The sequence below is a fragment of the Cariama cristata genome, unplaced genomic scaffold, assembly GCF_000690535.1.
Source record: "Cariama cristata isolate BGI_N322 unplaced genomic scaffold, ASM69053v1 scaffold13191, whole genome shotgun sequence".
Taxonomy (NCBI): domain Eukaryota; kingdom Metazoa; phylum Chordata; class Aves; order Cariamiformes; family Cariamidae; genus Cariama; species Cariama cristata.
The window spans coordinates 1,984-15,324 of record NW_009599897.1 but is presented as its reverse complement, the minus strand read 5'-3'; the positions used below and the strand labels follow the sequence as shown (position 1 = coordinate 15,324).

General features: G+C 34.9%; 1 protein-coding gene across 1 annotated transcript; it reads right to left on the bottom strand.

Moving 5' to 3' along the window:
• Window positions 1–5,207: 5,207 nt before the first annotated feature.
• Window positions 5,208–9,437, bottom strand: FAM154B (family with sequence similarity 154, member B). Its single transcript, XM_009709845.1, has 3 exons — window positions 9,265–9,437; window positions 7,849–8,051; window positions 5,208–6,190 (listed from the first exon to the last, which is right to left on the bottom strand). Exons 1-3 carry the CDS (start codon window positions 9,285–9,287, stop codon window positions 5,208–5,210), a joined length of 1,209 nt encoding a protein of 402 aa, XP_009708147.1. The 5' UTR covers window positions 9,288–9,437.
• Window positions 9,438–13,341: the final 3,904 nt, after the last annotated feature.

Sequence of the window (13,341 nt, the reverse complement as noted above, 5' to 3'; positions counted from 1 at the left end):
TTCTATGGAAAGTTCATGATGCTGCAGTGAAGAGATGAGAAGAGAGGTTCATTAAACTAGCCTGCTCAAAGTATATACTTGTAAATAAGACAATAGTCATAACAGTTAAACGAAACATGGGGCTAATGAAAAAACAGTATTGCAGATTGATATGCTGGACAGGGTATTTTTTCTGGGAACTTCTATTATCTGATTTTTGCAATGGAACTTTTAAGGTTTTAAACATTTTCATGTCTGGATTAGGAAGATAATATCATGGCATATCATCTGTAGAATTTTAGAGGCCATCACATTATAATTTTATTGGGGAAAAAGCATTCTCTAAAAGCACCAGGTAGTGCTTACTGTCCGTAACTTATGAGAAAAACAAAGTCACAAAATCCTTTGAAGAATTTTGGAATGCAACAACTATTGACCCCTAGGTTTTGGTTTTATTGTTTTACCAAATTTGACACAGTTTTAAAATTTATAGAAGCCGTGGCTTGTAGCTGTAAAATTTTTGGCAGCAGCTTCATTTTCATAAACAGCTTGAGCTTAAGGGTCGGTCTCACAGGTTATGTTTTACTGATACTAGCTGTCAGATGGATACACAGAAGTACATTCAGTTTTTCATGCTTCTGTTTATGTGCATGCAGTAAAAGACGTTGTAGATGCTAGTACAATTTTCAAAACAGCAATAGATCTATTTTGAATAAATGAGGTGTCATTTTCCATTGTTTCTATTCTTCTGCTCCAGTCACTGAAGTACAATCAACGCTCTGGCAATATTAGACTTTTCAACTGATTTTAAATTAGACACAGGGCTTCCTTGTCAGAGCTGTGAATGAAACGTTTGTGAGCACTGTTCTCTTGCACATCAAGTCAAATGGGGAGCCAATAACTGGCCAAACACGGCTGTCAGATTTTCTGTCTTGAATAAATATTCCCCCCCTGTTAAAGGGGAAAAATGTCCAAGGACGAACTATTAATTATAAAGATAGACAAGTGCAAGAGATCTATTTTGAGCACTTTTCCATCAAGATGACTTTTCATCATGACTGTTAACCATTTGAGTCTTTTGCAAGTTGATAAATTCTGATTATGATATTCCCAGGTAAATTATCTTCCGTATTGCAGATTGTCACATTTGGGCCGTAAGCAGAGAGAACCCCCTAGGAGGCAGCAGGTAGATGTTTTTTGTCTTTTGTAGTTTCCACACTACTGCACATATTGGAGGCCTGAATGCTGGTATTGGCTTGGATTTTGTGTTACATTACTGAACTACATTACATGCTAATTAGTGGGTATGCTGTAAGAACAGTTTTAGAAACTTTTTTTTTGCATCACTGAAAATTAGATTAGCACTACTGTATAGAAAATGTTTAACGTGGACTATTGTGTCCAAGGCTGTCTGCAAGGAGAGGATATTCCTGATCATTACCTTTTTAATCAGCAATGGGTCTTGATTGTTTAAGCAGTTTTAAATTAAAATAAAACATTTGTAAGATACTTTTGTAGATATTTATTGTCTGACTTAAAAGTGCAATATTTTGTTTTGTACAGTGTTTAATAAAGATTTTTGGACATATATTTTTTCTTATTACCAAAATTTCTTATTCATGTTTTTCTTTTGTATTTAAAGTTTTCAAATGTTAACACATAGCATTTTTTTGTTGCTTTAATCTTTTCTTTCGTTAAGTATGCATGCTATACAGAAGCAGTGCTGTAAATGTTTGTTATTGCAATTGGCATGACATTCCTCTGTAGATTATTTTATTGCTTCTCCAGTAACTGAAGATTTTAGCTTTCTTGAACGTAGTTTTGATATTCCTGAAATAAAGTCTAGTTTGATTATTCAACACTGTGATTACCCAGAGATTGTTTATTACTGTGATTTTCATGGTAGCTGTGCTTCCATTCCAAGTGTTATTTTATCAACCTATGTCCATAATTCTGGGATTTTTTTCAAAGCTAAGATTAGTTCTTATTTTTGACAGCTTATCAGATAGATTCTCAGCTTCATTACAGTCTGCTTTGCACTGCTATTAAAAGGCAACATAGATGTAACCCGACTGAAAAAGTGGGGAAGAGAATTTGCCAAAATCCAAATAAGTCAGCTCTGACTCGTTGAAGTCTAGAATCAGGATTCTGTAACAAGGTGGAATAAAGTTACATTTCTTTGCCAGGACTTCATGTACTGCACCAAGCAGAGTTCATTTAGATCCAACAGAACAGCTCTATGTTTTATATTTAGTGGGTGATGGGAATAGCTACATGAAAAAACTTGTTTCAGAATATCCAATATGTGTAATAGTCTTTAGAAAGAAGAGTGTCATAAATAATATGAACAAGAAAAGCCTTAAAAAAATTTATTAAATCGAAAATAAATGTCTAGCAATGAAATGGTGGTGTTTCAGAGTTACCCTAGATGGTAACATTGGCAAAGATGCGTAGCTCTGTTCAATTTTCCGTTTGTGTCACCAATGCATTCTTCCTGTGCAGTCTTTAAAAAAAAAAAAAAAGATTCTGTACAGCAGTTCTGTAGAGCATGCTCTACAACATAGTGCACAAAAAGCACTTTTAGAATAGCAGTTGAATCCACGAGTAATTTTTCCGCTTTTACATCCTGGTTTACCATGACATCATAAAATGCTTTTTTAACAGCTGTTATTTTGAGAAATATTAGTTTTCCAGCCTGCTGTTCATTTTGTCTGCATTTCAATAATATGTTGCTTATGAAAACGTTGACCTCAAGTATTGAAAAGTGTCTGAAGATTTGTAATATTCTTTGATGCTTTTCCTGGAGGCACAGTCAGTAGGTTGTGACGCTTTCAACTGTAATGTCATAAAGGCTTCTCTCTTTCACTATTAAACTTAGGGGAAAAAAATTAAGGGCAAAACGAATGGGAATACACCCTCTCCACCCTAAAAAAGTCTTCAAACATATCTGCAGAGGACGTGTTAAATGTATCTGAATATGCCTTCCAGTTCCTCTCCAAAATTTTTGTACTGTGCTGGTAGGTGGCAGCAAATGACTTTCCATAACTTATGGAGGGGAAGTGACTTAAGAACTAAAAAACCAGCTGTGAAAATTACAAAAAGCATCTGGGCTTACTCACAGACCCAGAGGAGGAGCCATTTTCAGCAGAATGTCCAGGGACACCTAACTTCATGGATTCAGACTGCGTTTCTCAATGAGTTTTCTTCCTCCCTTGAAAAGAGAGCTGGAGGATATTAGGAGCTTCTGTAAAGTTCTCAAGAGGTACCAAGATTACATATAAGATATGGACTTGGGTAGGTGTAACTGTGCGAAGTTTTGACTGTTTCCTCAGTTGTGGCCAGACAGAGAATGACTCAAGTTTCATAAAGAAAAGGGTGTGTTTAGTTTGTTTTCTTCTGTGGTACAGAAGGATGACAATGAACTGGACTTTCTCCTGTCCTGCTTTTAGGGTATCGCAGCTTTACATTGCCCTTGTTCATTCCCAATCCAAAACATGTCTTTACCAGCTGGGCATGTGAATAATCTTCAGCGAGAAAAGTTTAATTGAATTGTTGATTCATTAACAGAGTAAGTCATATACAAAAACATAGTACAAACACAAAAATTACCTAAAAGTAACTAATGCTTTAATAATGCCTCGAGCTCTCTCGTGCAATGTTTTTATGCACACCTAACATGCTCAGTTCAGCTTTCTTCCTTGCATATGATCCAGTTCCTGCTTTCAACATGTTTCCATCATTGATTGTAGTCCTTTCACTGATTTGGTTTATGAAGTACAAGTAAATAATTCTTCAGAACCCAAATGACTGCCCTATACCAATGCGTACAAGATATGCAATACTGAAAAAAAATCATACTGGAGTACTGTGATAGAACATGATAATAGTGTTAATCATAGAACTATTTATTGGGACTTGATTAAATCATGAACATAATAGGACTGAAATCAGTTCATCTAGATTTCCCAAAATCAGGTAAAGATACATAGAGAAAATACTAAACATCTCATACAGAAGCAGAGTCATTGCATGTACAATTTCTATTAAAAAAAATTGTTTTCTGTGTATTTGTAACAAATAATTCTTTGAAGAGCAGACAGACTGAACCCAGGCTGCCTAGAGATTTTGGCATCTTGGCTGATACTTCTTTTTTTAACTAAGTTTACACTATTTTCTGTTATCTCTACATACACCTTTATGGTTTTCTGCCATTTGCCCCTTCAGACTGCCTCTGTAGTGAACTTTGGCCCTGGTAACAGGCTGTTGAGCTTTAAAAATCAGATAGCAGGATCAAAAACTGCAGTGTTAACTTTCTGAGCCTGATTCTCTCTGCTTCCTCACCATCTACCTTAGAAACCCCAAAAAAACAATCATCTGTGAAATCTCTTTGTGAAATTTGATTGAATTTCCACACTGGATTTAAAAACTATTCAGGTGGGGAGGACACACACTTAGTGTGTCAGTGTGTCCAAAGCTTTGCATCAGCTTTGTTTCCTTTGGAAGTAAGGCTGAAAAAGCCCTGTCAGGGAAATTAGGAAACAGAGTCTAATGACCTGCTTTTTATGTCTGAGTGATTTCAAGTATGTCTACAGAAAAAAAGCAAGGTTACTTCTTGTTAATTGCTATCAGAAATCACAGCATGACCTTTATACTCTCCTCAGAACTAAATGACTGAAAAGTAATGATGACTAAAGCTAAAACCAGGTTTTTAGAAATGCCTAGGTGTCATGGGATGCTATCTTATTATTTGGGCAGCAGAATGTAAAGAAAAAAAATCTTCTTATCAGATTATTGAAAGTATTGATGAGATTAAAAATTGGACTGATGAGCTAATTATTTAGATTATTATAGCATTATTTGCCTGCTATTAAAAAGAAGTAATGATTAAAAGATAATTGCTATTTGCAAATACAATCATTTGATTTGCAGAAAATCTGAAAGAATTAAATGTACAATACATATGCTGGCAATGGAGCATAATGGATTCTGGGAAGTCAAGGAAACTAGAATCCACAATCCAAAAAAAGTATAGATGCCACGTAATATGCATTATTCCTACAAAAATTGGAAACGTGTTTTTGCTTTGATTTTTTTCAAGCTATTAGTTTAAAAGATTTTAAAAGCAGAATTTGCATTCTTTAATTTGTTTTCGGTGTTATTTAAAGAGAAAATGAACAATTAGGATTCCAATTATTTCACCAGGGTGCTTGAAATATTGCATTTAAGTATTATGACACAACAGCTACTTCCTTTGGAATAGGATTACTATTTGACTTGGAAAAATCTGGAGTAAGCTGGCGGAAGAATTTGTGACCATGAGAATCTGTGTTTATATAGACATAACCTGGAGGAGATGGGTAATTTGCTGGGCAGATCTCTTGTTTCTTTGGAGTATATTCTGTGCGATACATAGTTTCATCTTGAAAAGGAGCTGAATTAAGAACCATAGCATGTACAGGTTTGAAACTTTGAGCTGGAATGATCTGATGTGGTATGTAATGAGATTTGAATGTAGTTAAATCATAAAATTTTCCCGTGGGTTTTGGAATTTCCTGTTGTTTCTTAGTTACTTCTTGCCGACAGCTGCCCCAAGCTTTAAAGTCCTCTTTCGTAGTAGTATTCCCTTGAAAAGGGGCATTGGTTCTTCTTCCATTAGAAACCGGTCTTATGGGGATAGCAGGAGAAATCTCATGCTTAACGTAATCAAGATGGCTTGTGGAGTTAAAATCCATGTTGCCTGAGGGTGGAATGTACTCTTTTGCTTTGCGGACCTCAGGCAAGGAGACCAACCATGGCTGAAAACTATCCTGGAATTCAGTGACTCCATGAAAATGAGCATTGGATCTGACTGCTGCATTTTCAGGCTTGCAGCTTTTCGCAAGTTGCCCAGGTAGCCCTTTAAAATCATTCCGGTGGGTCGTGAGATCTTCAAAGGGTTGGTTGCTTGGCTTGTACTCTTCTTTTGATCTTACGAATTTTGATTCCGGTTGATGAGCAATATAAGAAGTGCGATGGCTAGTAGCACTATCGAAAGGCAGTTCTGAAAGCCTGGCTACATAAGGAGGCTTAAAACTTTGTCTGGGATTCAGTTCCCTAGGAACAAAGTCATCTTGAAACGTAGTAGAATTTCCAAACTTCTCTGTAGGAGGGTGGTATATATGGTCCACCTTACTAGGTTGCCTTCTTTGAACTTCCCATGACCTATAGTCATCTTTAAGGCAAAAACAAAACTTCACCATACAAGTGTTATTCCTTAAGACCATTCCTTTAAAACTAAGCCAAATTCTTCTGGTATTAAATCTTGCAAAACAAAGAAAATGGATATGAGAATGATAATGTTATCTGCATGTTTGTGATATGACAAAACTGTCTTCTATTACTGGTGTGATAAAAACAGACAAAAAAATTGTACATGATGCCCTATTGTGACTGTTTACTCAAGGAAAAAGAAAATGTTGCATGTAATTATTTAGTGTGTGTTCTATACAGAAAATAGCCATATACAGATTTTATATATAATATCTTACATTTTACTTAGAAGTTTATGCAAATATACAAGACTGAAAGGAACCTTACAGGTCAATAAGCCATGTTCACTACTGAGTGGGAGAATTCTCTCTTTTAATTTCCATATCAACATTACATCATCTTAAAGCTTGTTGGGATTTTTTTTTCATTGCTTCTGAGTTTTTTACTAACGGACTGTTCTGCTATAGTTACAAAACTTCTTGTCCAGTCTAAACTTCTTCACAGGCAGTTGAAATCAGTTTGTTGTCTCACAATCACTGTACTTACTTCAGTTTCAGTGTTTTTTCACTCCATGATCTTTATTCCCTGTTGAACTGCTAGCATACATTTTAAATGAAGCAGTTGCATGCTGTCTTAGTTGTATGCCGAGACTAGGCTAAATTATTCATTATCTGCTAAGGTACTACTTACGTGTAGGCTAAATAGAAATACTTACATGTCCTTATAAATCACTTACAATTAATAAATATAAATGGACTGTATTTATATAAATGCATTTCTATCTAGCATAGGCCTAACCTTAAAGGAGCTAGTGAAATGTAACTGGGTTTTTTTTGAAGAGCCTTTTTTCCCAAATTTTATCCTTCCAACTTGTTCTGCCACTGCACTCTCTCCTCTGCTCATTTTGCCCCAAGCATTCTAACTTCCTGTTTAATAGCTATATCTGATTATTGTTATTTCAACTATCTTTTTGATACCACTGGCCCTCATAATCAAGAACATCTTGATTTTCATCACTCTAGTAGATCATATCTCATCATTTATTTCTACTTACTTTTAACTGGGGCTTACAATGCAGTACATGTAACAAATTCGGTAACACGTGTAAAATTTTCTACTAGCATAAAGTATATCAAGGTCATTTGCCAAAAGACTTAAAAGGAGATTTAGCGCCTTTGTGCTGATTGTTGTAATTGAATAATTTGTGTCCAAACAGATCATTACTAGGATGATACGCAAGCTATACAGTACACAAGACAGAAATCTGTATCAACTTATGACCTTCTCCGTGGAAAAACGTGTGTTACATGAGCTAAAACTATCTGAAAGATATATTGGCACTTTAATTACAACCAGCTTTTGCCTGAGATAGCCTAACCAAGTGTATGTTAGGATTTCTCTCCTTCTAGCCAAGAAAACCTTAGAGAAGGCTTTTCATTTAGAACCAATAAATATCACCTCTAAACAACTGGAGTGCTGAACATCTTAAGGCATTATCACCTGCCTTCTACTATGTTTTACTCTGGCCCAAGCTAAGAAATCCAGTTTCTAATACAGATAATTCAGAATACTACATTCATCTTGGTTATTTCTTCTCCTAAAGGTGGCATATATTATTACCTTGATAGGTTGGTATGGTATCCAATTTTCCTCCTGTAGTGTGTTTTGTCTCTAGAGGTCTTACTAATGTCCGTGGTTGTATTTTATAAGCATTATAATCTTTCTGGTAAGTGGTTCCCAGTTCTATCTCTCCCGTCTTTGGTTTATGTTCTTCTTGTACCTGAAAAGGTCGCTTCACAATATCATATGGTAAATAATCAGATCTAAATTGGGGAAAGAGGAAACACTGGTTAAAAACCTTCTTTTTTTCTGATGGAGTCACTTTTGTAATTTTTCCGTTATATAGAAAAACAACAACTTAAATGCTTACTCTGAAAAATCAATCTGATGCCATATGTTAGAGGGATAGCAAGGAGGAAAGAAAACCATAGTACATAATCTAAGGTCTCTGATGCATGATATAGACTTTATTCAAAGGTAGATGGTGAAGCAACTTTTTCAATACTCCTAGTCTCATTCCTAGTTTAAAAATATTCTTTAAAATACCTGAACAGAAACTAGAAAAAGTTGCTGTAATTTTACAAAGAAATGATCCAGAAAGCAGAAGCAGAGCAAAGATCGAACTACTACAAGTGGCAGCATTTACTAATTGCATGAGAATGGAATATAATCAGAAACAGCATTTCACTCTTTTTAAATGGGCACATTATATTAAAAGGGTGTATATTACATATTTAGGTGTTTAAACAGTATATGCACTACACAACCAATCTTGCAGAATGGCATCTGGCCTTTCTATGTATGTACCTTTTGGTTTTTTTATAAACAAATAAAGAAGTTTCACCTGTTGCCCTTGTACCTTAAAAGAAAAATAATAATGGGAAAAGTAAAGGTTTATGCTCCTGTAACATTATTAATACTGAACAAATATTGTCTTTTTCTAACTCTTTGGAAGGTGCTCTTTAATTTTGTAAGCTTAGCATGAGAATCTGTGCACTGACAGGACAGACCTACTGAACCCCTTTACGGTTGGCTTTCTTCAAACTCCTAATAATTTAGCACAGTCTGAATAAAAAAAATCCCTCTTCCTTTTTCTTACAGTTTCATTTTCCCACTATCTCAGATTCCACACATGTATTACAGAAAGTTCCCCAGCTTGCCAGCTTTTTCAGGCTTGATGAGATCTCAATTTCTAAAACAGGCTGAAAACAAGGACGAAAATTTTAGATTATCCTTACACATTAAAGGATGCTGTAAAAAATGCAAATCTTGTTGTATGCATGCTTCGCTATTTTTTATGACCTTTTTGTGGTAACTGCATTTCTACACTCAAAATGTATACTTTGAAATATGCTAGAAGTGCAAAGGATTGCATTTTGAAAATGATTGCAATACAATGTTCAGTCCCCCCTTAAAAGAGAAAGTATGAGAAACTTTATAGAGTAATTGTGAAACACATTGCTTCAAAATGTTTACTTAAATGTTGTAATTCCTTCCATTTTCCCACGTTGCACTTGGTACTCTTGTTTCGGCTTAAGGCTCCTGGGAGGAGAGATGTTGCTATACTTGGGATATTTTTCCACATACTCTGTTGTGAAGCACGGCTGTTGTCCATTATCATAAATCCTTGTGGGTTTATGAGGGCAGCGATGGCGCCTGGGTAAAACATATCAGATGAGATCATTTTGAATAGTTTCATTTAAGGCGAAAACCCATACCCTATCTACTGGGAGTGAGTAACAAATGGGGAAGATTGAACAATGTCAGTAGCTTGTGTTTAAAATATTTTCTGAGTGATAAAACCACAAAATATTGTGCTGATGGCATAGGTCCCACAGCACAGTATACTAATACAGTATTAAACGGTATCAGCATGCGAGTTAGTCCTTAATACAAAATACAAAGGATGGATAGAGTTGATCTCAGTCCTTTAAATGATGCTACCACCAAGATGCACTTTCCTCTCTTTTTTTAATCTTTAATGATATTACTAGTCTTATTTGTAAAAATAAACTAACTATGCTTTGTATCTCCTCTCATATTGTATCTTTTTTACTGTTTTCCTTCATCACTGGTCTTTTTATTTCTGTGCATCTGCTCACCTATTTTCACCATAACTCTTGATTAATCCTTTTTTATTAAAATCTTAATGGTGTGAAATCTCATCTGCACTTCTAGTGCTCTGCAGGCCATTTCTGACTTTTCAACCCTTTTTGTTTTTTTTCCAAGGGCTGACTAAATCCCCTAACCAAAACCTATGTTTGTTTAGAAGTAATGATATCTCTTCTTCTTAATAGGTTTTATTTCAATCATACCTGCTTGTCATTGATGCCTACTTTAATGACACCTTTGTGTTAAAAGGTGTTAAGAGGTATATCATTACTTAATTTATTACTTATACCTTGCTGTTTTGTGTAAATTATGCATGAAATTAAAAGGTATGTGTTATTTTCTATATTGCTTTGAAAATCTTGTTATATTCATTCTAATTTGCATAACACACATCTCAGTTTTAAAATTTTAGTTTGGCTGACATGATTATTATTTAATCTCTCCTTTAAGGAGATACATAATGAAAGAAGTTCCTCCCACTTGTGGTTGACAACTTGCAATACAAGTTCAGATATAAGCAAAGGGAAATAAAAGAAATAATTTTTTTAATGAATGAGTCTTGTAAAATTCTGTACACAGAAAGCAAAAATAACTAATGAACAAGAAGGGTAAAAGTGTACAGCTTTTACTGGGTACAAATAAATTCAATTTTCAGGAAGCTAGATACCCAAGGAATAGTTCAGAGAAATTTAGGTAGCACTGAATACTGAAAAGGAAAAAAATAAAGCAAGGTAAAACAGATTACAGAAACAGACATGAAGGACTCCTGCTGGGAAAAGTAAAATGAAAAAAAAAACACTAAAAGAACTTATCTGGAACTGGAGATCCCTAAAGCTGGTATTAGTTTGGGCTGCCTGACTTTGCCAGCTCAGTAGTTCAATAAATGAGAAATGAAGTAGCCCTGTCTAAGAAGCCAGATCTTTTCAAAGCCTCAAGTGCTTCCTCCTTTTCAATCAAGTCAAGGGTTAGTCAAGTGACAATTGAGAGACCTGTTCAGAACATAGCAGGGAAAGGAAAAAGGAAGAGGGAAAGAACAGGAGAGGTAGGAAAACAAGGAGGGGAGTGTACGCTGTTTCTCAGCACGGTGCTTGCCTGCCACTACATTTTTTATGAAATTCAGTTACCACCTTAGTAATATTTTTTTCAGGAAGTAAGAATAGCATATGCTGTCTCATATAGCATCTAAAAGTAACAGCTAAGCAGAAATTAAAACCCTTGAATGTATGTTTTGAAAGCTAGTTGAAATATAGGGTATCAAATTATAATGATCTTCACATAGTTTATGCTACAATTCAAAGGATTTTGAAACAAACAATAGCCATCTACGAAAACTTCATTTTGACAATCTTCAGTTTGCCTGCCATAAACTGGTCCAGAACACCAATCACCAAACAAAACACCTTCTCTGTTCTGGTATCACCAGTCTTTAAAGACTTAACTCTTGTTATTTTCTAAGCAATATTGTCAGTATATCCCCCATATTGCTGAATGGTCATGCTACAAACAGAAATAGATACTAGAAAAATAATTACTTGCAGAGTGAGCCTGTAGTTCTTCATAGATTCAACTCAGAGGTGAAAGTAATCTAATGTATCTCTGCAAGGAAATTTTTTGTAATTGCATTAGAATTCATTGCTGAATCAAATATGTCCCTGATTCAAGTCACTTCTAGCATATGAAATAATTCTGAACAGCCTCTAACTACGCACAAAATTACTTGGATTCAGATCAGACTGTTCAGGAAGATCAGAGTAGGATTACTCTGTGCTGTGAGAGAACTTTCTGTGGGCCTAAAAGTCAACGTAAAATTACCTTAATATCAATATGAATTTGACTTAGAGAAGAGATTAGTGTTTCTTTTGGTTAACCAAGAAATCTACTTTTGGATGTTGTCCAACTGCTAAACCAAAAGTTTTCATTTAGACAATAACTTTATAAAACTGATTACATAGGGCATCACAGCTCTTTAGAGAGATGATGTTAAGAGTCATCAGAGAAGACAAATTACAGCTCTGATAAATGAAATATGTTGCCTACAATCTGGCCAGAACTCCTTGAGTTTGGAGTAAAATAACTCCTGGTTATTTTAAACTTGTTACTTGTAGTTATCTTAAATTCAACCCCAGAGCAACTGATAATTCAAATTAATTTGGTGAGACTATGTCTTCCCCCATGGCTAACTGATGCCTGCTTTGATGGATTATTGTTCTTTCCCTTCTTTGAGGGAGACTAACTATCTTGTGGCTTCCATAAGGTCTGAATAGAATCTCAGCTAAATAAAATTGACAGTATATGGGCTCTCTAGTGCCAAATGCTGTTGCTCTGATTATTTTAACAGAATAATGCTGCATTTCACTTATTTAGGATCTGGCATACATACAGTTGTTTTTTATACAATGCTAGCAAGACCCTTGAAATTTTCCCACAAAGCATTTTCCTCCTAGAGAACTAGATTAATAATGAGAAAAGTTCAATGTTTATCATAATAAAACCCCTTATTTTTTAAAAAAACACCACCACTCAAAGTTTTTATTTTTTAACTGCCAGTGCACACGCTGTAGTCTGAAAGACAGAAATTACGTATGGGTACTATTTTTGAGAGTCATCTACTTTCCTAGTGTTGACAGGAGACCTGGTAGTTTTTATTGGGTTTGCATGTATTTACATGTGGTTAGTATGAAGGTTTAAATATCCCACATTTTAGAGAAATCTTCCTCTTTCCTTTTAACTTACATTTATTCATGAATCTAGATTTTTTATGATAATGATAACAAATGTGCAATAAACGGGGACAGGCTGACAGATTGAGAAGTAGATAAAGCAGTAGTTTATTTTTTGTATCTCAAAACTACACCTTTATGCTTTTGTATGCTGTGATTATCTTTTATAGTAGACAAATACTATTCTTGAGTGCACAGAGTTCATCTACCTCAGAGTCTTTATTCTTCCTTTGGAAGCCAGATTTAACATCCTGTGTTTGCTGTTAGACATTTCTATTTCTAGTGATCTGAAGCCTGTGACTGTACTTCCTAGCAGAGGGTAGATTTTCTCTTGTATTAAGTTAACACATTTGGAACGTATGGGAAATAAGAAAATAAAAATATTTCCTTCTCTTTATGGATCCAATCCCAAGTAAGACTAGCTCATACTTTCTCCACATTAAAAATATACCACTTCTAAAATAAGAAATGGATCCAGAATATCTTAGGAAACAATTCAGAATCCAGCCATTACTCTGCATGATGCAGTTTTGAGAACATTTTTGTGGTTTATTAAAAAGAAAAACTCCAACCAAACTTACATGTCTATCATAGCAGCTTGAAAATGATCATCATACCACCTTGGCAGCATCTTATGCTGCTGCAAAAGTCTTAAAGTCTTAAGCTCAAGAGGATAGAAATTATATCAGTTATTAAAAGTGGAGAAGTCCCCAGTATTGGA

Excerpts from the sequence above, each read along its gene's own strand:
- FAM154B (XM_009709845.1), bottom strand. The coding sequence starts at position 9,287 with ATGGAAGGAATTACAACATTTAA. Across the intron at positions 8,052-9,264 it reads GAAGGAATTACAACATTTAA|ATCTGATTATTTACCATATG; the intron begins GTAAACATTTTG and ends TCCCCAATTTAG. Across the intron at positions 6,191-7,848 it reads TACCATACCAACCTATCAAG|ATGACTATAGGTCATGGGAA; the intron begins GTAATAATATAT and ends TTTGCCTTAAAG.